Source organism: Lissotriton helveticus, chromosome 8 (assembly GCF_964261635.1).
Source record: "Lissotriton helveticus chromosome 8, aLisHel1.1, whole genome shotgun sequence".
NCBI lineage: Eukaryota > Metazoa > Chordata > Amphibia > Caudata > Salamandridae > Lissotriton > Lissotriton helveticus.
The window spans coordinates 1,720,478,562-1,720,502,622 of record NC_136069.1 but is presented as its reverse complement, the minus strand read 5'-3'; the positions used below and the strand labels follow the sequence as shown (position 1 = coordinate 1,720,502,622).

Genomic DNA, 24,061 nt, shown 5'->3' with positions numbered 1-24,061 from the left:
GACAGTGGTGGCGCTGTGCTACGGATGCAGTGCTTGACGGAGGACAGTGGTGGCGCTGTGCTACGGATGCAGTGCTTGCAGGAGGACAGTGGTGGTGCTGTGCTGCGGATGCAGTGGGGGCAGGAGGACAGTGGTGGTGCTGTGCTGCGGATGCAGTGGTGACAGGAGGACAGTGGTGGCGCTGTGCTGCGGATGCAGTGTTGGCAGGAGGACAGTGGTGGCACTGTGCTGCGGATGCAGTGTTGGCGGGAGGACAGTGGTGGCGCTGTGCTGCGGATGCAGTTTTGGCAGGATGACAGTGGTGGCGCTGTGCTACGGATGCAGTGAGGGCAGGAGGACAGTGGTGGCGCTGTGCTACGGATGCAGTGTTGGCAGGAGGACAGTGGTGGCACTGTGCTGCGGATGCAGTGTTGGCAGGAGGACAGTGGTGGCGCTGTGCTGCTGATGCAGTGTTGACAGGAGGACAGTGGTGGCGCTGTGCTGCGGATGCAGTTTTGTCAGGAGGACAGTGCTGGTGCTGTGCTGCTGATGCAGTGTTGACAGGAGGACAGTGGTGGCGCTGTGCTGCGGATGCAGTGTTGACAGGAGGACAGTGGTGGTGCTGTGCTGCGGATGCAGTGTTGGCAGGAGGACAGTGGTGGCACTGTGCTGCGGATGCAGTGTTGGCGGGAGGACAGTGGTGGCGCTGTGCTGCGGATGCAGTGTTGGCAGGAGGACAGTGGTGGCGCTGTGCTGCTGATGCAGTGTTGACAGGAGGACAGTGGTGGCGCTGTGCTGCGGATGCAGTTTTGTCAGGAGGACAGTGCTGGTGCTGTGCTGCTGATGCAGTGTTGACAGGAGGACAGTGGTGGCGTTGTGCTGTGGATACAGTGTTGGCGGGAGGACAGTGGTGGCGCAGTGCTGCGGATGCAGTGTTGGCAGGAGGACAGTGCTGGTGCTGTGTTGCGGATGCAGTGTTGGCAGGAGGACAGTGGTGGTGCTGTGCTGTGGATGCAGTGTTGGCAGGAGGACAGTGCTGGTGCTGTGCTGCGGATGCAGTGTTGACAGGAGGACAGTGGTGGTGTTGTGCTGCGGATGCAGTGTTGGCAGGAGGACAGTGGTGGCGCTGTGCTGCGGATGCAGTTTTGTCAGGAGGACAGTGCTGGTGCTGTGCTGCTGATGCAGTGTTGACAGGAGGACAGTGGTGGCGTTGTGCTGTGGATGCAGTGTTGGTGGGAGGACAGTGGTGGCGCTGTGCTGCGGATGCAGTGTTGGCAGGAGGACAGTGGTGGACCTGTGCTGCGGATGCAGTGTTGGCGGGAGGACAGTGGTGGCGCTGTGCTGTGGGTGCAGTGTTGGTGGGAGGACAGTGGTGGACCTGTGCTGCGGATGCAGTGTTGGCAGGAGGACAGTGGTGGCGCTGTGCTGTGGGTGCAGTGTTGGCAGGAGGACAGTGGTGGCGCTGTGCTGCGGATGCAGTTTTGTCAGGAGGACAGTGCTGGTGCTGTGCTGCTGATGCAGTGTTGACAGGAGGACAGTGGTGGCGTTGTGCTGTGGATGCAGTGTTGGTGGGAGGACAGTGGTGGCGCTGTGCTGCGGATGCAGTGTTGGCAGGAGGACAGTGGTGGACCTGTGCTGCGGATGCAGTGTTGGCGGGAGGACAGTGGTGGCGCTGTGCTGTGGGTGCAGTGTTGGTGGGAGGACAGTGGTGGACCTGTGCTGCGGATGCAGTGTTGGCAGGAGGACAGTGGTGGCGCTGTGCTGTGGGTGCAGTGTTGGCAGGAGGACAGTGGTGGCGCTGTGCTGCGGATGCAGTGTTGGCAGGAGGACAGTGGTGGCACTGTGCTGCGGATGCAGTGTTGGCGGGAGGACAGTGGTGGCGCTGTGCTGCGGATGCAGTGTTGGCAGGATGACAGTGGTGGCGCTGTGCTACGGATGCAGTGAGGGCAGGAGGACAGTGGTGGCGCTGTGCTACGGATGCAGTGTTGGCAGGAGGACAGTGGTGGCACTGTGCTGCGGATGCAGTGTTGGCAGGAGGACAGTGGTGGCGCTGTGCTGCTGATGCAGTGTTGACAGGAGGACAGTGGTGGCGCTGTGCTGCGGATGCAGTTTTGTCAGGAGGACAGTGCTGGTGCTGTGCTGCTGATGCAGTGTTGACAGGAGGACAGTGGTGGCGCTGTGCTGCGGATGCAGTGTTGACAGGAGGACAGTGGTGGTGCTGTGCTGCGGATGCAGTGTTGGCAGGAGGACAGTGGTGGCACTGTGCTGCGGATGCAGTGTTGGCGGGAGGACAGTGGTGGCGCTGTGCTGCGGATGCAGTGTTGGCAGAAGGACAGTGCTGGTGCTGTGCTGCGGATGCAGTGTTGGCAGGAGGACAGTGGTGGCGCTGTGCTGCGGATGCAGTGTTGGCAGGAGGACAGTGGTGGCACTGTGCTGCGGATGCAGTGTTGGCGGGAGGACAGTGGTGGCGCTGTGCTGCGGATGCAGTGTTGGCAGGAGGACAGTGGTGGCGCTGTGCTTCGGATGCAGTGGGGGCAGGAGGACAGTGGTGGCGCTGTGCTACGGATGCAGTGTTGGCAGGAGGACAGTGGTGGCACTGTGCTGCGGATGCAGTGTTGGCAGGAGGACAGTGTTGGCGCTCTGCTGCTGATGCAGTGTTGACAGGAGGACAGTGGTGGTGCTGTGCTGCGGATGCAGTTTTGTCAGGAGGACAGTGCTGGTGCTGTGCTGCTGATGCAGTGTTGACAGGAGGACAGTGGTGGCGCTGTGCTGCGGATGCAGTGTTGACAGGAGGACAGTGGTGCTGTTGTGCTGCGGATGCAGTGTTGGCAGGAGGACAGTGGTGGCGCTGTGCTGGGGATGCAGTGTTGGCAGGAGGATAGTGGTGGCACTGTGCTCCGGATGCAGTGTTGGCGGGAGGACAGTGGTGGCGCTGTGCTGCGGATGCAGTGTTGGCAGGAGGACAGTGGTGGCGCTGTGCTGCTGATGCAGTGTTGACAGGAGGACAGTGGTGGCGCTGTGCTGCGGATGCAGTTTTGTCAGGAGGACAGTGCTGGTGCTGTGCTGCTGATGCAGTGTTGACAGGAGGACAGTGGTGGCGTTGTGCTGTGGATGCAGTGTTGGCGGGAGGACAGTGGTGGCGCTGTGCTGCGGATGCAGTGTTGGCAGGAGGACAGTGGTGGTGCTGTGCTGTGGATGCAGTGTTGGCAGAAGGACAGTGCTGGTGCTGTGCTGCGGATGCAGTGTTGACAGGAGGACAGTGGTGGTGTTGTGCTGCTGATGCAGTGTTGGCAGGAGGACAGTGGTGGCGCTGTGCTGCGGATGCAGTGTTGGCAGGAGGACAGTGGTGGCACTGTGCTGCGGATGCAGTGTTGGCGGGAGGACAGTGGTGGCGCTGTGCTGCGGATGCAGTGTTGGCAGGAGGACAGTGGTGGCACTGTGCTGCGGATGCAGTGTTGGCAGGAGGACAGTGGTGGCGCTGTGCTACGGATGCAGTGTTTGCAGGAGGACAGTGGTGGCGCTGTGCTGCTGATGCAGTGTTGACAGGAGGACAGTGGTGGCGCTGTGCTGCGGATGCAGTTTTGTCAGGAGGACAGTGCTGGTGCTGTGCTGCTGATGCAGTGTTGACAGGAGGACAGTGGTGGCGTTGTGCTGTGGATGCAGTGTTGGCGGGAGGACAGTGGTGGCGCTGTGCTGCGGATGCAGTGTTGGCAGGAGGACAGTGCTGGTGCTGTGTTGCGGATGCAGTGTTGGCAGGAGGACAGTGGTGGTGCTGTGCTGTGGATGCAGTGTTGGCAGGAGGACAGTGCTGGTGCTGTGCTGCGGATGCAGTGTTGACAGGAGGACAGTGGTGGTGTTGTGCTGCGGATGCAGTGTTGGCAGGAGGACAGTGGTGGCGCTGTGCTGCGGATGCAGTGTTGTCAGGAGGACAGTGGTGGCACTGTGCTGCGGATGCAGTGTTTGCAGGAGGACAGTGGTGGCGCTGTGCTGCGGATGCAGTGTTGGCAGGAGGACAGTGCTTGTGCTGTGCTGCGGATGCAGTGTTGGCAGGATGACAGTGGTGGCGCTGTGCTGCGGATGGAGTGTTTGCAGGAGGACAGTGGTGGAGCTGTGCTGTGGATGCAGTGTTGGCAGGAGGACAGTGGTGGCGCTGAGCTGCGAATGCAGTGTTGGCAGGAGGACTGTGGTGGCGCTGTGCTGCGGATGCAGTGTTGGCAGGAGGACAGTGGTGGACCTGTGCTGCGGATGCAGGGGGCAGGAGGACAGTGGTGGACCTGTGCTGCGGATGCAGGGGGCAGGAGGACAGTGGTGGACCTGTGCTGCGGATGCAGTGTTGGCAGGAGGACAGTGGTGGACCTGTGCTGCGGATGCAGGGGGCAGGAGGACAGTGGTGGACCTGTGCTGCGGATGCAGTGTTGGCAGGAGGACAGTGGTGGACCTGTGCTGCGGATGCAGGGGGCAGGAGGACAGTGGTGGACCTGTGCTGCGGATGCAGTGTTGGCAGGAGGACAGTGGTGGACCTGTGCTGCGGATGCAGTGTTGGCAGGAGGACAGTGGTGGACCTGTGCTGCGGATGCAGGGGGCAGGAGGACAGTGGTGGCGCTGTGCTGCAGATGCAGGGAGCAGTGGCTCACATGGGGGGGCATTGCTGGCTGCCTGGTGAACGGTAGCATGAACTTATCGCGCCTCTGTAGGACGTCTTGCTCTCCAAGGAAGAGGTGTGGCGCAGCGGCTAGGGTGCCTGACTCCGGACTACGGGGTTCACGGTTTGATCCCCGGCGCCGGCTGCAGGTCAGCCCAGCACCGTGTGACTCTGGGCAATAGCTCGCTTAATCTTCCCGAGGGCCCCCAGCGCGATACACCTCTCCAGAGGTAGCTGTGCGCTTTACAAATACTGGTATTTCAGTTCATTTCATTTCCCAGGAGCTGTGAAATGGCGCAGGATGTGACCGCGGACAGATATCGCGCTCGATTGGTGAAAGTTTGCACAGTGTCCCATCCCCCCGCATGCACAGGTGTCTCCTAAGAGATAAAAAATATCTGTTAGTGACGTATGCTGAGTCCATCAAACACAAGAAACACACTCGAGTTCCATCGCTGACCAAATATCGCCTCTGGAAATATCGTGATACAAAAATATTGAATTGAATATTGAAATATAAAATATTGTGACATAAATATTGATTCAAAAATATCCTATACTTATAACGGTGAGTACAAAAATATCAGGAACAAATATTGTTGGCACTTATATCACTCTATAACATATCCTCTACGGACAGACTCCTCACTACGGACAGATCCCTCTCTATGGAGAGACCCCTCTCTATGGAGAGACCCCTCTCTATGAACAGACTCCTCTCTATGGACAGACTCCTCTCTATGGACAGACTCCTCTCTATAGACAGACTCTTCTCTTTAGGACAGCCCCACTTGCAGATGAAAAGGCTGTGCTCTGTCGTCAAACAACTGACATATCACCTCCACATTGTCATTGCAGCCATCTTAGACCCAGGGCAGGAGAGTCAGGAAGTTCTGTGCACTTATAAGAAACTTTCTAAAAGCTCCTCCCACCTTCCAGAGGAAGAGAACCAGGTATAAAAAATAGGGCCCTCAGCCCCACTCTTCAGCTCCGTTTCTGGACCTGCAGAAGTACTCTCAGAGGACTGCCTGCTGCTGTGTCCTGCTTCTTACTCTGCAGACTGCCTCGCTGTACCCCCCCACAGAGAATGAAGTGGGCCTTGGAGCCCCCCAGAGAATGAAGAGGGCCTCGGAGCCCCCCCAGAGAATGAAGAGGGCCTTGGAGCCCCCCCGCAGAGAATGAAGAGGGCCTCAGAGCCCCCCAGAGAATGAAGAGGGCATCGGAGCCCCCCCGCAGAGAATGAAGAGGGCCTCGGAGCCCTCCCGCAGAGAATGAAGAAGGCCTCGGAGCCCCCCGCAGAGAATGAAGAGGGCCTCAGAGCCCCCCGCAGAGAATGAAGAGGGCCTCGGAGCCCCCCCCAGAGAATGAAGAGGGCCTCGGAGCCCCCCGCAGAGAATGAAGAGGGCCTCGGAGCCCCCCAGAGAATGAAGAGGGCCTCGGAGCCCCCCACAGAGAATGAAGAGGGCCTCGGAACCCCCCACAGAGAATGAAGAGGGCATCGGAGCCCCCCCCGCAGAGAATGAAGAGGGCCTCGGAGCCCCCCAGAGAATGAAGAGGGCCTCGGAGCCCCCCAGAGAATGAAGAGGGCCTTGGAACCCCCTGCAGAGAATGAAAAGGGCCTCGGACCCCCCCCGCAGAGAATGAAGAGGGCCTCGGACCCCCCCCCAGAGAATGAAGAGGGCCTCGGACCCCCCCAGAGAATGAAGAGGGCCTCGGAGCCCCCCGCAGAGAATGAAGAGGGCCTCGGAGCCCCCCGTAGAGAATGAAGAGGGTGTCGGAGCCCCCGGCAGAGAATGAAGAGGGCCTCGGAGCCCCCCACAGAGAATGAAGAGGGCCTCGGAACCCCCCACAGAGAATGAAGAGGGCATCGGAGCCCCCCCCAGAGAATGAAGAGGGCCTCGGAGCCCCCCCCACAGAGAATGAAGAGGGCCTCGGAGCCCCCCAGAGAATGAAGAGGGCCTCGGAGCCCCCCAGAGAATGAAGAGGGCCTTGGAACCCCCTGCAGAGAATGAAGAGGGCCTCAGAGCCCCCCGCAGAGAATGAAGAGGGCCTCGGACCCCCCCCAGAGAATGAAGAGGGCCTCGGACCCCCCCAGAGAATGAAGAGGGCCTCGGAGCCCCCCGCAGAGAATGAAGAGGGCCTCGGACCCCCCCCAGAGAATGAAGAGGGCCTCGGACCCCCCCAGAGAATGAAGAGGGCCTCGGAGCCCCCCGCAGAGAATGAAGAGGGCCTCGGAGCCCCCCGCAGAGAATGAAGAGGGCCTCGGAACTGCTCAGCTCTGTACCTCAGTGTCTGTAGTTTGCAGTTTGGATGTTTGAGGCCTTCACACAACTTCTTCACTCCAGCGTCTCGCAGCTCTTTATTGCAGCTCAGGCCGAGCTCTGTGAGAGATGAGTTTGTTTCCAGGACAGAGGCGAGGTCTTTGCAGCATGAATCGGTGATGGAGCAGCGATACAACCTGCAGGAGAGAAGAGACACGGAGAGGAGTAAATCGGAGCACAGACAGGGGCGTCACAGCTTCAGTTTTATCTTCATTTCCTTCCCGTCCTTGACTTACTCCCCTCTAGGGACACATCCCACCTTACACATCCGACCACGCCCTGTTTATAGAGGAACCTCAAGGGGGGAGACCTCAGACGAGCAGAGGCGGAGCGGACTGGAGATAAATTAATTAATGCGTGTTTTATGCTGGAGACCCTCTGCTGAGGTGTGAATAGTGAACTCACAACTTGCGGCGACCTGCCTATTAATACACTGCTTGTAATGTCGGTGAGATAAACGTGTATTCTCATCTCCTTCATCAATAACAATAATAATAAAATCCAGAGCATAAATGAAAGGCTTGTTTTTAAAACCATCATTGGTAAAATACCACATCAGTAATGATTTATATTTTTTAATTTGTAATGACCTATGCCTGTCATAAAAAGCGAATTAACATCCGCACAGCCTGCCAAGGCCAGACCTATTGGCTTTGTCAGTGCTTTTTTATTGTACTTGAAGCACACCATGGAAGCGCAAGGGATTCCTGCCTTTCGTCCAATCTCTCAGTTATCCTATTTACTCGCTCTCTGGCGCCTCCTGCAGGCTTCTTGCAGAACTTTTGCAAGAGTTCTCAACACAAAGTTAAGAAACCATCAATATATCTGTTTTAAGAGCGAGCGTAACGTTACAAAGCTGATGAATATTAAGAGGACGGGACATGCAGCAGCCGGCGTTCCTTTTACCCTGTTCCATTTTGTTTCACTGAGCACTGACTATTCTTGGTTCCTGGACTGTAATATGTTTAGTAAAAAAGATGTTATTTTACTTTTTTTTAACGAATGAAATTCACTGGAAAAAACAAAAGTAAAAGTGATGTAAGTGACAACGTAATGTTTTGTACTAAAAAAAAGAAAGAAATTCACCAGTTACTACCCACTCTTCTACTCGTATCAACTTAATTCCTTAATATATAACGGTGACTGTGAGGGGTTTGAAACAGATAAAAGCTGTCCGTAGAAGGGCATTAATTTTGGAACAGACGTTGAGTATCTTGAAGAACTTGGCTTTCTCTGAACAGTCGTGTACATATTGAACGGCGAGCGCAATGAGGATTTCCATATGTATGTGGTTGGTTGTTAATCTGACGTAGGGTGCCCGTGAAGTGTGTGTTGTAGGGTCAAATAATGTTGCATATAACACATGCATTCTACACCTAAAGGAGTTCCGTTGAATTGACATGTCTTGTAAAGCGCATGGCGACCCAACGCAGGCTTCCCAGCGCTACCGGTCCTCGCCGGAGTGATAGATGTTTAGGCATAACTATAAGTTTTCAATTGTTTTCTGAAGCTCATTAAGTTGTCATCTAGTCTCAGGCTGGTGGGTAGTGAGTTCCTGGGTTTCAGAGTGAGATGGGTGAACGGCCTCCGCCTTCAGCTCTATAAACTCTGGGACAACAAGAAGGCGTCGGCTGATTGACGTGAGATCTCTATTGGAACCGTATTAACATCGCTCCGGGATCGAGGCAGCCTAATGAGGCTTGAGAGAGAGCAGGACTCATGGAGGGTTAGAGCGCTCATATCTTATTCCTCTTCACTCGAGTGTCCATTGCTGGAGGGCACGGACACGCAGATACTTCCACTTAAACAAGACACTACATGTTCCTCTTATTGTGTTGTGTGGGTAATGCTGGAATTTGTGGTTTCCTTATGCTATGGTACGCCTGTGCACCTCGCCGAGAATATGATTCTGGGACGGTGTCTCCTGTAAGTTTTTTGTTATTATCACAGAGTGACTGTTAGAATTGGTCCTGACGAATGCCTAAGAACCAAGAGCGGGGTCATGAAAAACGAAGAAACATGTTGACCATCTAAGGGGAATATGTTTTCCAAACCTCCTTTTACGTTTCCTTTAATCCTATCCACTGGAAGCACTTGATTAAAATGTGTTTTTAGTGACCCAGACTCTGTCCCCTCTGCTTTCAGGTTCTTCACATCTCCGACCCTCCCTTGGATCCACCCAGACACTTTTCTCCTGGACGCCTGCAGCACTTCTTTGCAGCTCTCCATAGGAAACGACGACGAAAAGACACCTACGCACCCGGCTTCCCTGGGCGAGGTAACACGAGTACTTCGGTGCTCCCATGGGTCTTGACTCTCGAAGTGTCCAATACTGAAGGGGTTTGTTCGCAGTCCACTCCTAAGTGTCCTTATTCTTTAAAAATCTAACAATAACTTTCTCCATAGAAGTCAATGGTGATTCACGGCTGTGTTTAGACACTGCACGCGTCCCCCGTGGGTCTCCTGCGTCCCTACCTTGGGAGGTTCCTGGTTGCCCCAGCGGTTCTACAGGCCCTAGGCCTTGTCTCTATGTTCACAGCGGTACTTATACCACTTTCTTAGTATATGGTTTGTGAGGCCCCTAGGGCAAAACGTATACTATGCTAATTTACTGTGTGCTAATTAAGTATAACTTGTGTACTTTTGCCTCTAGCCTCATAAAGAAACTAGAGCGGTATGTTTAGAATAAATACATATATTTTATATATATAGCTGGTGTTAGAAATGGGATTTCCGGTTGGCTGAGGCTTGCTCCAAAGTAAGGCCGAAACCACCACTCTAGTCAGGGTAAGGGACTTACTCCTTAGAATAACCCCTGCTCACCCTCTAGGTTGCGTACCGCGAGCAGTCAAGGCTAATCTTCAGGGCGTTCATGGAATTAAGCATTTATTATCACATACAGTAAATACATCAATCCCCCACAAATGGGCACCAGGCAGGTATTTATATAAAAATGCGGTTCCTTTATGTAAACATATATGTGTATATGCAGGCAGATAACACAAGACCTTTTATAACGTTTTTTCGAATGGGGGCCACCAGATTTCAATATGGCAGTTGTCCGTAGGAAGTCTTCAGTCACTTTAAGTTGCTTCCCTACAGTTCTTTTTATCTTTAGAACAGTTCCAGTTACTTTCATCAGAAAGGATAATGCCACAGTTCTTTAAATGGGGACCACAGGGTGTAAAAATAGGCAATATTCTCTTGTAGTCCTTAGTTCACTTTAAGCTGCTTCTTCTTTAGGCCTGCTGGATGCTTCGTAGCGCTTCTGGACACCTAAAACGGGAGGAATCACAGCACCCTACCAAGTCTCACGCATTGCGCGTGAGACGCGTACCGAAGGCCCTACCAACTCTCACGCATCCAGCGTGAGCAAGCGTACGCCTAGGGCAATGAAAAACAATGGTACGAGCCGTGCCCAGCTTGTGCGGCTCGTCCTGCGGGGTGATTTCAGCGTACTGTGAAGGTAACGTGCTTCAGTTTCAAATGCGCTTCAGATTGACAATGCGCTTCGTGAGGGACACGGGGAAGCGTACAGCGTTACCTACAATCCTCAGCGTATACTTTCTTTAAACCATCAGAAGCACACAGTTTAGCACTACGGGGAAATAAAACGTTGCGGGCCCGAGCCCGTGGTGTGCACAATAGAGGCGGGAGGCACACACGACTCGCAGTACAAGGCGAGCGAAGGCACAAGGAACCCACTGGTTCTGGGGTTCCGTTCAGGGGGCAAGCTCAGTCAAGCCCTTGGAGAAAGTCTCAGCACAATTCTGCAAAGTCCTCTTTGGTCTTCTCCTCTCCTTCCTCGGCAAGGCAGACAGCAGGCCAGTCCTTCCAGCTTCTTCTTAGTCCTTCTATTTGGGCAGAGGTTTGTTGTGGGAAACAGGATCTACCTTCTTTGGAGCTGGGTTCCTATACTTATACTCATTTCCTTTTGTCTTTACAGGCCAAGGGGGCCTTTGCATAATCCCTTTCAGTGGTGGAGCACACTGAGGGGCTGTTCTTGGCTGTTTCTTTCAGTGTGAGGGGCAGGCACATCAGACGCTCCACAGGAGGTGGAGCCAGCATTGTGTGGACAGGGGCAGACAGGAGTACCTTGTTGACAGTGCTTCACCCTTCCTGGGCCAGGTGCCGGCTGAGTCATCAGTCGCTCCCCAGGGGGTGGAGCCAGCATTGTGGTGGCAGAGCACAGCCCTATTCAGAGTCAAGGGGCACTCCCCGCACCCATCCTGGGGCAATCCCTCTATTCATCACCTGTCATCCCCAGCCCTGCCACTCACAGAACCCAGACAGCAGAAACACACACACAGCAGAGGCGGGCTGAAATGGTTAGGCAAGGAAATACTAACTTTCTAAAAGTAGTATTTACAAACACAGGATATTAAAATGAACTTTACTAAAAGAAGTATTTTATTATTCTGAGTTCAGGCATGCTAAACTTATTTTTATACCATGTTCCCTGAGCCTGCTGAGATTATAGAGTGTAATAATTCCAGCAGCCCATTCTGCCCTATGAGAACAGGTAGCCTTGCAATAGTGAAAAACGAAAATGGCTGTAATTCACTATTAGGACATGCCACACACATCAGGGCATGTCCTACCTTATACTTATTTATTTATTTATTAACAGTTTTATATAGCGCGTACGTGACCATTGGGTATCAGAGCGCTTAACATCATGTGGTATAGAATACATATGCAGTGTAAAAGGAGCAGAAAAACATGCTGACTTAGTAAATGGCGATTTGGACATAGTAATTACTATAGGTTAACATCTTGATAAGCAACATGTAAGGTATTGATTCAAGACCTGAGTTAATAAAATTCTGAGGTAGAGTTTTTTGAGGTTAAATCAGATCCTAAGGTCATAAAATCCATGATAAGTCTTCGGTTTCGATTATCTTGTTTATGGGAGGAACTTGCTCATAAGAAAGATGTTTATTTCTTTTTTGAATGTTGTTGTGTTTCTAATTTTTCTAATGTTTGCAGGGAGGGAGTTACAAATCCTGGGAGCTACGCCTGAGAAAGTCCTTTCATATGTTTTTTTCTTCTTAAAGATAGGAGGTTTCAGGAGCAGATAATTGGCATTCCTGACAAGTCTGTTTCTTCCTGTGATTTCTATTTTGTGGGCGAGATATTTAGGTGTGTTGTGATGAATCGCTTTATGGGTTATACAAGCCATTTTCATCTGCACTCTGGCTTCAAATGGTAACCAATTTAAGGCCTTCAAGTGAGGTTTTATGTGGTCAAATTTCCTCGAGCTTGTAATTAGCCTTGCCGCTGCATTGAGGCAGGCTTTTAAGGGTGCAGTTGAAATTTTTGGTAGACCAGCCAGTGTAGAACAGCCGTATTCGATCCTGGAGATAACCAGTGAATGCACCGCTAGTTTCAGATCTGTCTCCGTTAAAAAAGATTTCATCTTTCTCAGATAGTTCAAGTGGAAACGAGCGTTTTTTGCCATGGAGTTAATGTGCGTTTTCATATCCAGGTTCTCATCCAGAGTGATTCCGAGAGATTTCGCCGAGTCCACTAGGGTTGGGATGCAATTTTAAGCTGTAATCATTTTGGACCATTCTTTCACTAAGGATTGATTTTTAAGTGGCGAGATGAGCAAGAATTCTGTTTTGTTAGCGTTAAGCTTGAGATTATTGTTCGTTAACCACTTCATCGATAGATTGAGGGCATCGTTCATTGTGGTTTTGTCTTCCAAGCTAGCAATCTTGATGTACAATTGCGTGTCATCTGCATACATGTGGTAGGATATTTTTGACTTCCGTAGAATTTCTGTAAGAAGTTCGATATATAAATTAAACAGAGAAGGAGATAAGGTGGATCCTTGCGGCACTCCGAGAGTGTTTGGGCAGGAAGGCGATAGTGCTTGGTTTACTAGGAATCTCTGAGTTCTGTTCTTTAAAAAATGATTCGAACCATTTCAGTACCGTGCCTGACATTCCCATCCTAACATGGAGTCTGTTCAGTAATTTTTCGTGATTGACTGTGTCAAATGCTGCTGACAAGTCTAGGAGGATGAGTAGACAAGATTGATTTCTATCTAGCGCTTGAAGTGCATCATCGACAATGTGTAGGATTGCTGTTTCCGTGCTGTGGTTAGCTCTGAATCCCGATTGGTAGTCATCTAGTAAGGAGTAGGTGTCGATATGCTTATTCAGCTGATTCTGTACACATTTCTCTATGAGTTTGGCGAGAAAAGGGATGTTGGTCACTGGGCGATAATTGTTTGGATCTGTTGGGTCCGCTGTGGGTTTTTTGATGATCGGGACTACTTGTCCCGTCTTCAGGCTTTCAGGCAGGCACCCCTGTGTGAGTGAGGCGTTTATGATGTCAGTCCATATTGGAGTCATATTATGGCTAATTGCTTTCAGGCATTTTGATGGTAGTGGGTCGTTATAATGGTTGTTGGGTTTCGTGGTTGCAATTATTTTGGCAATTTCAGTCTGGTCTAATGGTTCGAAGGTGTTCCAGTGGGTATTGTTTTTAGTCGTCATGTTCTCAAAATTCGGAACAGAAAGTAATGTATTAGTGTTGTCTTTGATATTATCTGCAGCGGTCTTAAGCTCTTCTTCCAACTTATTGGATTTGTTAATAAAGGTAGAAAATTCATCGCAGCTTAGTTGTGTTTTAGTAACCTCATGGACAGATTTTGCCAGTTTGTTAGATTGTTGTTTTATGATTTCGAATAATTTACGAGGTCTATTTTTGGCGTTATCCATTTCAGTTCTGATAAATTCCTTTTTAGTGTTAGTAATCTTCTTGTTATATTAATTTCTGATTTTTCTGAGTGATTTCAGTGTAGGGGAGGAAGGGTGTTGTCTCCATATTCTTTCCGCTCGTCTCAAATTTCGTCTTTCTTCATTCAATATTCCATTGAACCATGGATTTTTATTCTTTTCCGTTACTCTTTTTAATTTGAGTGGTATGGTGTCATTGACTATTTTTGTTACTGTGGAATTGTAGTGGTTCGTTAGGTCGTTCACATTTATCAGATTGTCGGGCGGGTACAAGTCTCTCTTGCAGCTTTCAGCAAATCCATATTAGCGTCTCTGGTATCTCGGATCCATTTTTTCATTTTGGTATTTGGTGTCGTTTTTATTTTCTCCTGTGATGGTATTCGGAAGGTTATGGCGTGGTGATCTGACCAGTCACACTTTTCAATGGAGAGGATTGAGATGTCCTTGTTCTTCGAGATAATCCAGTCCAGTGTAGCTCCTTTTGAGTGCGTTGGTTGATGACAAGCTTGGTATAGTTTTAGGTCATTTAAAAATTCTTTGAAGGCGTTGACCTGTTTGTCGTTGTTGTCGTTCCAATGAAGATTGAAATTACACTAAAAATATATTGTTGATGTCAGCGTTGGCGTTGGCAGTGATGATCTCCATCATTTGGTCAATGAAATTCATATTGTTTCCTGGTGGGTGGTATAGGGTGTGTAGGTTGCAGATATGTTTGTTAGCCGATCTTACGTTGAGCCCTAGGTATTCGCATGATTCTAGGGGATCTGATTGAAATTGGCCAACTTCAAAAGTCGATTTATGGATACAGGCAATTCCTCCCCCTGTCCTTATCTGCCTGTCTAGTTTTAATATGTTGTATTGCGGTGGTACCAGAAGGTCCATGACTGGTGATGAGGATTCAGATAACCAGGTTTCCGTCAGGATTGTTATGTCTATTTCTTGATTGATGATGATGTCGGCTATGTCCGATGCATGTTTTGCCGCAGAACGACAGTTGAGCAGCAGACATTTTAGAGATTTCTCCGTTCTGTCTGTGGTCATGGTTAACGGATCTGTGGATATTTGGATTTGTTGTAAGTTGTTGAAGTTTACTTTATTTTCCTTCCTTGTAGATGTTCTGTTTATGTCTATCGCTACTCTTTTGATTTCCTGAGTAATCATGGGGTTTGATGATTCATATTCCTGGAGAAGTGATGTTATGTCTTCATCGGTTAGATGATTTTGGTTCCTATCTGGTCTGTTATGTCTGTCTGTCAGTGGGAGAGATCTCTTATTGTTTATCGCTATGGAAGTATTTACTAGCTTTACGATGAGTTCTACTTCATTCTGAGTCTTCTTTGTGATATCACATAGTTTTACAATCCCTTTCGTGGAGTTTTGTAAATCTTGTGCTAAGTTGCTGATTTGTGTTTGGATCGGCGGGTTTTTCTCATGACCTTGGGTGCCGTAGTGTGAATAATCCTCTGTAGGTTCCTATTTTCTTTATTTCTGTTCCTGATTTTTCGTTTTGATTCGTGTATCATTGATTTTTTGCTCCTTCCCTTCGGCCAATAATTATCTCTCTCCTTGATTTCTGGGTTAGCCGTTCTGTCAGGTATTGTTGTACCATTTTTATAATTGTTGTTCTGAGTATTTTGTCTTCTCTCTGAATTATTCTCGATTGATGAGTTCCCAATTACGTCTATGGCTCCTGGTTGAGGGCCTTGTTCCCGTGGGTTATTCGATGGGTTATTCTTTTGTACAGGTTCCTGTTGTTCTCTGGTTAGAGTAATATTTATCGTGTCGGATTCGGCTATGCTTATGTTGTCTGTTGGCGTGTCCTGGGGTTGTATTGACCCGTTGCCTTCTCTCTGCCTAGCTTGATCCAGTTCTAGTCGGACTTTGGTTATGCCAGTATTTCTATGGTTGTTGTCAGATGAGCCTGGGTAGTCTGACGACAGCTTCTGGCATTGTGGTGGCCTAGTGGCTTTTATTTGTGTGGCTTGTTTCATTTCCTGGTAGTCTCTTACTGAAGAGCTACTAGTAGTGGAATTGTCTGGTGGCCTAGTGTCTTTTCTTTTTGTGGCTTGATTCAGTTCCTGGTGCTCTCTAGCTGTTGAGCTACCTGTAGTGGAATTGTCAGGTGGGCCGGGGTTGTCTTCTTCTTCTTCAGGGCTACTCTGGTGGGGGAGTGGGCTCGATTTCTCCACAATTCTTTTTAGGGTAGGGAAGATGTTGTCAAATTTTTCCAGATGGTCGTTAGCGGCTTGGATCAACACTATTCCATTCTTAAAGATAGTTATGCAAATATCCGCTCTAAGTTTAGAAGATGCTCTGGTCAAGAATTTCGTTCCATGTGAGATGTTGGTGGTGGCTTTAATATGCAACAGGTTTGTGAAGGTATTGCGCAATTTCGCCCTTCTTCTGGTGAAGAAAATCAAATCTTTCATGATGATCCCTTTATCCATGCAATAGGAAGTGTCAGAGATCAATGTGTCCGGGTTTCTCCTCATTATGTTATGCTTACGTTTTTTGGCTGCATTTTTGGACAGATTTGTAGGATATTGTATATTGTAAGCGTTCATGCCTATTCTTTCCAGGTAATTGTCTTCCATCTTGTGTTATGTGCTGGCGTTGTAGACCGAGAATTCTTTCTGGACTTACAATGCACCCTGCCCTAGGGCCTACTATAGGGGTGACTCACATGAAGTCAAGGGAAGGTTTGGAGGCTGGCAAGTGTGTGCACTTGCCCAGCCAGCACGACAGTACCAGACTGCACGCAGGTTCTGCAATGGCAGACGTAGACACATTTTAAAAGGCTGCTTCTGTGGGTGGCGCAACCAGTGCTGCAGGCCCACTAGCAGTATGGGTATTCACAAGCCCTGGCACTCCTGGTGCACTTTACTGGGGACTGACAGTAAATCCCATAAACCAATCATGACATCAATCACAAATACATTTTGTACAGGGAGAGCATATGCACTTTAGCACTGGTCAGCAGTGGTAAACTGCCCAGAGTCATTAAACCAACAAAAACAGGTCAGAGAGATTATTGGAGGAAGGCAAAAAGTTCAGGGATGACCCTGCCAAGAGGGCCAAGTCCAACACCTGGTGTGGTTCTCCTTTCATTTGATCATTCATGTGGTTATAGACTGGTAAAACAAGCTGCTTTACATTCCTTCAAGACTTAGCCCGAAGGCCGCTCTCCACAGCTACCACTAGGATAGTTTCTATAAAGGTTTTCTTAAACCTACCATCAATGAGGGTCGTTTTGACTGGTGCAAGGAGCCCACTAGAATAGCGATACCAAAGGGGATGATGGACGGAGCGTTTGAGCAAATCAAACACTCACCCCCAGTCAACTGATCTGGGTTTAATCCATCATCAATCTTTAGCTCACTCCACCACCCCAGTTCAGACATGGCCATATGCAAATCAGTCCGACCCTGTGCATCATGGGAACAGTCCAGCCCGAACTGGCATCCGGGGGAGAGTGTAAACAACTCCCAGGACGGCGGTCCAAGGGCCAGTTGAAGAGACGTATCTCCTCGAGGAAAGAAAAGCCACAGGGGGGCTGAACCCAGAAGGTGATCTTCAAGAGGCAGCCGGCTTTGAAGGGAAATAGCATGCACACAAGAGGAGGCAGGCAGAAGGTTGCCGGGGACAGCGAGGGATACCACTGGTCAGCCTGGTATTCCCAGGGATGTGAAGCCCCCAGGAAGCCACACCCCTAGAGCAGAGACCATTCTTGCAGACATTTTCCATGTTTCCTGAACTCGAGGGAAGGAGGAGCCAGAGAGGATCAGAAGGACTCAGAGACTTATCCCAGACATCTCAACTCAAGGGAAGGAGGAGCCAGAGAGGATCAGAAGGGGGAGGACTCGGAGACTGATCCCAGACGTCACAACTCGAGGGAAGGAGGAGCCAGAGAGGATCAGAAGGACTCGGAGACTTATCCCAGACATCTCAACTCGAGGGAAGGAGGAGCCAGAGAGGATCAGAAGGGGGAGGACTCGGAGACTGATCCCAGACATCTCAACTCGAGGGAAGGAGGAGCCAGAGAGGATCAGAAGGACTCAGAGGCTTATCCCAGACATCTCAACTCGAGGGAAGGAGGAGCCAGAGAGGATCAGAAGGACTCAGAGACTTATCCCAGACATCTCAACTCGAGGAAAGGAGGAGCCACAGAAGATCAGAAGGACTCAGAGACTTATCCCAGACATCTCAACTCAAGGGAAGGAGGAGACAGAGAGGATCAGAAGGACAAGGACTCAGAGACTTATCCCAGACATCTCAACTCCAGGGAAGGAGGAGCCAGAGAGGATCAGAAGGATTCAGAGGCTTATTCCAGACATCTCAACTCGAGGGAAGGAGGAGCCAGAGAGGATCAGAAGGACTCAGAGGCTTATCCCAGACATCTCAACTCGAGGGAAGGAAGAGCCAGAGAGGATCAGAAGGACTCAGAGGCTTATCCCAGACATCTCAACTCGAGGGAAGGAGGAGCCAGAGAGGATCAGAAGGACTCAGAGACTTATCCCAGACATCTCAACTCGAGGAAAGGAGGAGCCAGAGAAGATCAGAAGGACTCAGAGACTTATCCCAGATATCTCAACTCGAGGGAAGGAGGAGCCAGAGAGGATCAGAAGGACTCAGAGACTTATCCCAGACATCTCAACTCGAGGAAAGGAGGAGCCAGAGAAGATCAGAAGGACTCAGAGGCTTATCCCAGACATCTCAACTCGAGGGAAGGAGGAGCCAGAGAGGATCAGAAGGACAAGGACTCAGAGACTTATCCCAGACATCTCAACTCCAGGGAAGGAGGAGCCAGAGAGGATCAGAAGGACTCAGAGACTCATCCCAGACATCTCAACTCAAGGGAAGGAGGAGACAGAGAGGATCAGAAGGACTCAGAGACTTATCCCAGACATCTCAACTCGAGCAAAGGAGGGGCCAGAGAGGATCAGAAGGACTCAGAGACTTATCCCAGACATCTGAACTCCAGGGAAGGAGGAGCCAGAGAGGATCAGAAGGATTCAGAGGCTTATTCCAGACATCTCAACTCGAGGGAAGGAGGAGCCAGAGAACATCAGAAGGACTCAGAGGCTTATCCCAGACATCTCAACTCGAGGAAAGGAGGAGCCAGAAAGGATCAGAAGGGCTCAGAGACTTATCCCAGACATCTCAACTCGAGGGAAGGAGGAGCCAGAGAGGATCAGAAGGACGAGGACTCAGAGACTGATCCCAGACATCTCAACTCGAGGGAAGGAGGAGCCAGAGAGGATCAGAAGGACTCAGAGACTTATCCCAGACATCTCAACTCGAAGAAAGGAGGAGCCAGAGAGGATCAGAAGGACTCAGAGACTTATCCCAGACATCTCAACTCAAGGGAAGGAGGAGACAGAGAGGATCAGAAGGACTCAGAGACTTATCCCAGACATCTCAACTCAAGGGAAGGAGGAGACAGAGAGGATCAGAAGGACTCAGAGACTTATCCCAGACATCTGAACTCCAGGGAAGGAGGAGCCAGAGAGGATCAGAAGGATTCAGAGGCTTATTCCAGACATCTCAACTCGAGGAAAGGAGGAGCCAGAAAGGATCAGAAGGGCTCAGAGACTTATCCCAGACATCTCAACTCGAGGGAAGGAGGAGCCAGAGAGGATCAGAAGGACGAGGACTCAGAGACTGATCCCAGACATCTCAACTCGAGGGAAGGAGGAGCCAGAGAGGATCAGAAGGGCTCAGAGACTTATCCCAGACATCTTAACTCGAGGGAAGGAGGAGCCAGAGAGGATCAGAAGGACTCAGAGGCTTATCCCAGACATCTCAACTCGAGGAAAGGAGGAGCCAGAAAGGATCAGAAGGGCTCAGAGACTTATCCCAGACATCTCAACTCGAGGGAAGGAGGAGCCAGAGAGGATCAGAAGGACTCAGAGGCTTATCCCAGACATCTCAACTCTAGGGAAGGAGGAGCCAGAGAACATCAGAAGGACTCAGAGGCTTATCCCAGACATCTCAACTCGAGGAAAGGAGGAGCCAGAAAGGATCAGAAGGGCTCAGAGACTTATCCCAGACATCTCAACTCGAGGGAAGGAGGAGCCAGAGAGGATCAGAAGGACGAGGACTCAGAGACTGATCCCAGACATCTCAACTCGAGGGAAGGAGGAGCCAGAGAGGATCAGAAGGACTCAGAGGCTTATCCCAGACATCTCAACTCGAGGGAAGGAGGAGCCAGAGAGGATCAGAAGGGGGAGGACTCGGAGACTGATCCCGACATCTCAACTCGAGGGAAGAAGGAGCCAGAGAGGATCAGAAGGACTCAGAGACTTATCCAAGACATCCCAACTCGAGGGAAGGAGGAGCCAGAGAGGATCAGAAGGACTCAGAGACTCATCCCAGACATCTCAACTCGAGGGAAGGAGGAGCCAGAGAGGATCAGAAGGACTCAGAGGCTTATCCCAGACATCTCAACTCGAGGGAAGGAGGAGCCAGAGAACATCAGAAGGACTCAGAGGCTTATCCCAGACATCTCAACTCGATGAAAGGAGGAGCCAGAAAGGATCAGAAGGACTCGGAGACTTATCCCAGACATCTCAACTCGAGGAAAGGAGGAGCCAGAAAGGATCAGAAGGGCTCAGAGACTTATCCCAGACATCTCAACTCGAGGAAAGGAGGAGCCAGAAAGGATCAGAAGGACTCGGAGACTTATCCCAGACATCTCAACTCGAGGGAAGGAGGAGCCAGAGAGGATCAGAAGGACGAGGACTCAGAGACTGATCCCAGACATCTCAACTCGAGGGAAGGAGGAGCCAGAGAGGATCAGAAGGACTCAGAGGCTTATCCCAGACATCTCAACTCGAGGGAAGGAGGAGCCAGAGAGGATCAGAAGGGGGAGGACTCAGAGACTGATCCCAGACATCTCAACTCAAGGGAAGGAGGAGCCAGAGAGGATCAGAAGGGGGAGGACTCAGAGACTGATCCCGACATCCCAACTCGAGGGAAGGAGGAGCCAGAGAGGATCAGAAGGACTCAGAGACTCATCCCAGACATCTCACTCGAGGGAAGAAGGAGCCAGAGAGGATCAGAAGGAGGAGGACTCAGAGACTTATCCCAGACATCTCAACTCGAGGGAAGGAGGAGCTAGAGAGGATCAGAAGGGGGAGGACTCAGAGACTTATCCCAGACACCTCAACTCGAGAGAAGGAGGAGCCAGAGAGGATCAGAAGGACTCAGAGACTTATCCCAGACATCTCAACTCGAGGAAAGGAGGAGCCAGAGAAGATCAGAAGGACTCAGAGACTTATCCCAGACATCTCAACTCGAGGGAAGGAGGAGCCAGAGAGGATCAGAAGGACAAGGACTCAGAGACTTATCCCAGACATCTCAACTCCAGGGAAGGAGGAGCCAGAGAGGATCAGAAGGACTCAGAGACTCATCCCAGACATCTCAACTCAAGGGAAGGAGGAAACAGAGAGGATCAGAAGGACTCAGAGACTTATCCCAGACATCTCAACTCGAGCAAAGGAGGGGCCAGAGAGGATCAGAAGGACTCAGAGACTTATCCCAGACATCTGAACTCCAGGGAAGGAGGAGCCAGAGAGGATCAGAAGGATTCAGAGGCTTATTCCAGACATCTCAACTCGAGGGAAGGAGGAGCCAGAGAACATCAGAAGGACTCAGAGGCTTATCCCAGACATCTCAACTCGAGGAAAGGAGGAGCCAGAAAGGATCAGAAGGGCTCAGAGACTTATCCCAGACATCTCAACTCGAGGGAAGGAGGAGCCAGAGAGGATCAGAAGGACGAGGACTCAGAGACTGATCCCAGACATCTCAACTCGAGGGAAGGAGGAGCCAGAGAGGATCAGAAGGACTCAGAGACTTATCCCAGACATCTCAACTCGAGGAAAGGAGGAGCCAGAGAGGATCAGAAGGACTCAGAGACTTATCCCAGACATCTCAACTCAAGGGAAGGAGGAGACAGAGAGGATCAGAAGGACTCAGAGACTTATCCCAGACATCTCAACTCAAGGGAAGGAGGAGACAGAGAGGATCAGAAGGACTCAGAGACTTATCCCAGACATCTGAACTCCAGGGAAGGAGGAGCCAGAGAGGATCAGAAGGATTCAGAGGCTTATTCCAGACATCTCAACTCGAGGAAAGGAGGAGCCAGAAAGGATCAGAAGGGCTCAGAGACTTATCCCAGACATCTCAACTCGAGGGAAGGAGGAGCCAGAGAGGATCAGAAGGACGAGGACTCAGAGACTGATCCCAGACATCTCAACTCGAGGGAAGGAGGAGCCAGAGAGGATCAGAAGGGCTCAGAGACTTATCCCAGACATCTTAACTCGAGGGAAGGAGGAGCCAGAGAGGATCAGAAGGACTCAGAGGCTTATCCCAGACATCTCAACTCGAGGAAAGGAGGAGCCAGAAAGGATCAGAAGGGCTCAGAGACTTATCCCAGACATCTCAACTCGAGGGAAGGAGGAGCCAGAGAGGATCAGAAGGACTCAGAGGCTTATCCCAGACATCTCAACTCGAGGGAAGGAGGAGCCAGAGAACATCAGAAGGACTCAGAGGCTTATCCCAGACATCTCAACTCGAGGAAAGGAGGAGCCAGAAAGGATCAGAAGGGCTCAGAGACTTATCCCAGACATCTCAACTCGAGGGAAGGAGGAGCCAGAGAGGATCAGAAGGACGAGGACTCAGAGACTGATCCCAGACATCTCAACTCGAGGGAAGGAGGAGCCAGAGAGGATCAGAAGGACTCAGAGACTTATCCCAGACATCTCAACTCGAGGGAAGGAGGAGCCAGAGAGGATCAGAAGGGGGAGGACTCGGAGACTGATCCCGACATCCCAACTCAAGGGAAGGAGGAGCCAGAGAGGATCAGAAGGACTCAGAGGCTTATCCCAGACATCTCAACTCGAGGGAAGGAGGAGCCAGAGAGGATCAGAAGGGGGAGGACTCGGAGACTGATCCCGACATCTCAACTCGAGGGAAGAAGGAGCCAGAGAGGATCAGAAGGACTCAGAGACTTATCCAAGACATCCCAACTCGAGGGAAGGAGGAGCCAGAGAGGATCAGAAGGACTCAGAGACTCATCCCAGACATCTCAACTCGAGGGAAGGAGGAGCCAGAGAGGATCAGAAGGACTCAGAGGCTTATCCCAGACATCTCAACTCGAGGGAAGGAGGAGCCAGAGAACATCAGAAGGACTCAGAGGCTTATCCCAGACATCTCAACTCGAGGAAAGGAGGAGCCAGAAAGGATCAGAAGGGCTCAGAGACTTATCCCAGACATCTCAACTCGAGGGAAGGAGGAGCCAGAGAGGATCAGAAGGACGAGGACTCAGAGACTGATCCCAGACATCTCAACTCGAGGGAAGGAGGAGCCAGAGAGGATCAGAAGGACTCAGAGACTTATCCCAGACATCTCAACTCGAGGGAAGGAGGAGCCAGAGAGGATCAGAAGGGGGAGGACTCGGAGACTGATCCCGACATCCCAACTCGAGGGAAGGAGGAGCCAGAGAGGATCAGAAGGACTCAGAGACTCATCCCAGACATCTCAACTCGAGGGAAGAAGGAGCCAGAGAGGATCAGAAGGGGGAGGACTCAGAGACTTATCCCAGACACCTCAACTCGAGAGAAGGAGGAGCCAGAGAGGATCAGAAGGACTCAGAGACTTATCCCAGACATCTCAACTCAAGGGAAGGAGGAGCCAGAGAGGATCAGAAGGGGGAGGACTCAGAGACTTATCCCAGACATCTCAACTCGAGGGAAGGAGGAGCCAGAGAGGATCAGAAGGATGAGGACTCAGAGACTTATCCCAGACATCTCAACTCGAGGGAAGGAGGAGCCAGAGAGGATCAGAAGGAGGAGGACTCAGAGACTTATCCCAGACATCTCAACTCGAGGGAAGGAGGAGCCAGAGAGGATCAGAAGGACTCAGAGACTTATCCCAGACATCTCAACTCGAGGGAAGGAGGAGCCAGAGAGGATCAGAAGGGGAGGGCTCTGAGACTTATTCCAGACATCTCAACTCAAGGGAAGGAGGAGCCAGAGAGGATCAGAGGGGTCTGGACTCAGAGACTTATCCCAGACATCTCAACTCGAGGGAAGGAGGAGCCAGAGAGGATCAGAAGGACTCAGAGACTTATCCCAGACATCTCAACTCGAGGGAAGGAGGAGCCAGAGAGGATCAGAAGGGGAGGGCTCTGAGACTTATTCCAGACATCTCAACTCAAGGGAAGGAGGAGCCAGAGAGGATCAGAGGGGTCTGGACTCAGAGACTTATCCCAGACATCTCAACTCGAGGGAAGGAGGAGCCAGAGAGGATCAGAAGGACTCAGAGACTGATCCCAGACATCTCAACTCGAGGAAAGGAGGAGCCAGCAG

At 51.0% G+C, this 24,061-nt stretch overlaps 1 protein-coding gene across 1 annotated transcript in view; it reads right to left on the bottom strand.

Annotated features, from left to right (window-relative positions):
* The window catches only part of LOC144774147 (NACHT, LRR and PYD domains-containing protein 12-like), an 816,909-nt gene that overhangs the window by 49,230 nt on the left and 743,618 nt on the right, over positions 1 to 24,061 (bottom strand). Inside the window, exon 8 of the mRNA XM_078659166.1 lies at positions 6,906 to 7,079. Within this exon, the coding sequence (XP_078515292.1) occupies positions 6,906 to 7,079 (174 nt within the window). The remainder of the gene's footprint in view (positions 1 to 6,905; positions 7,080 to 24,061) is intronic.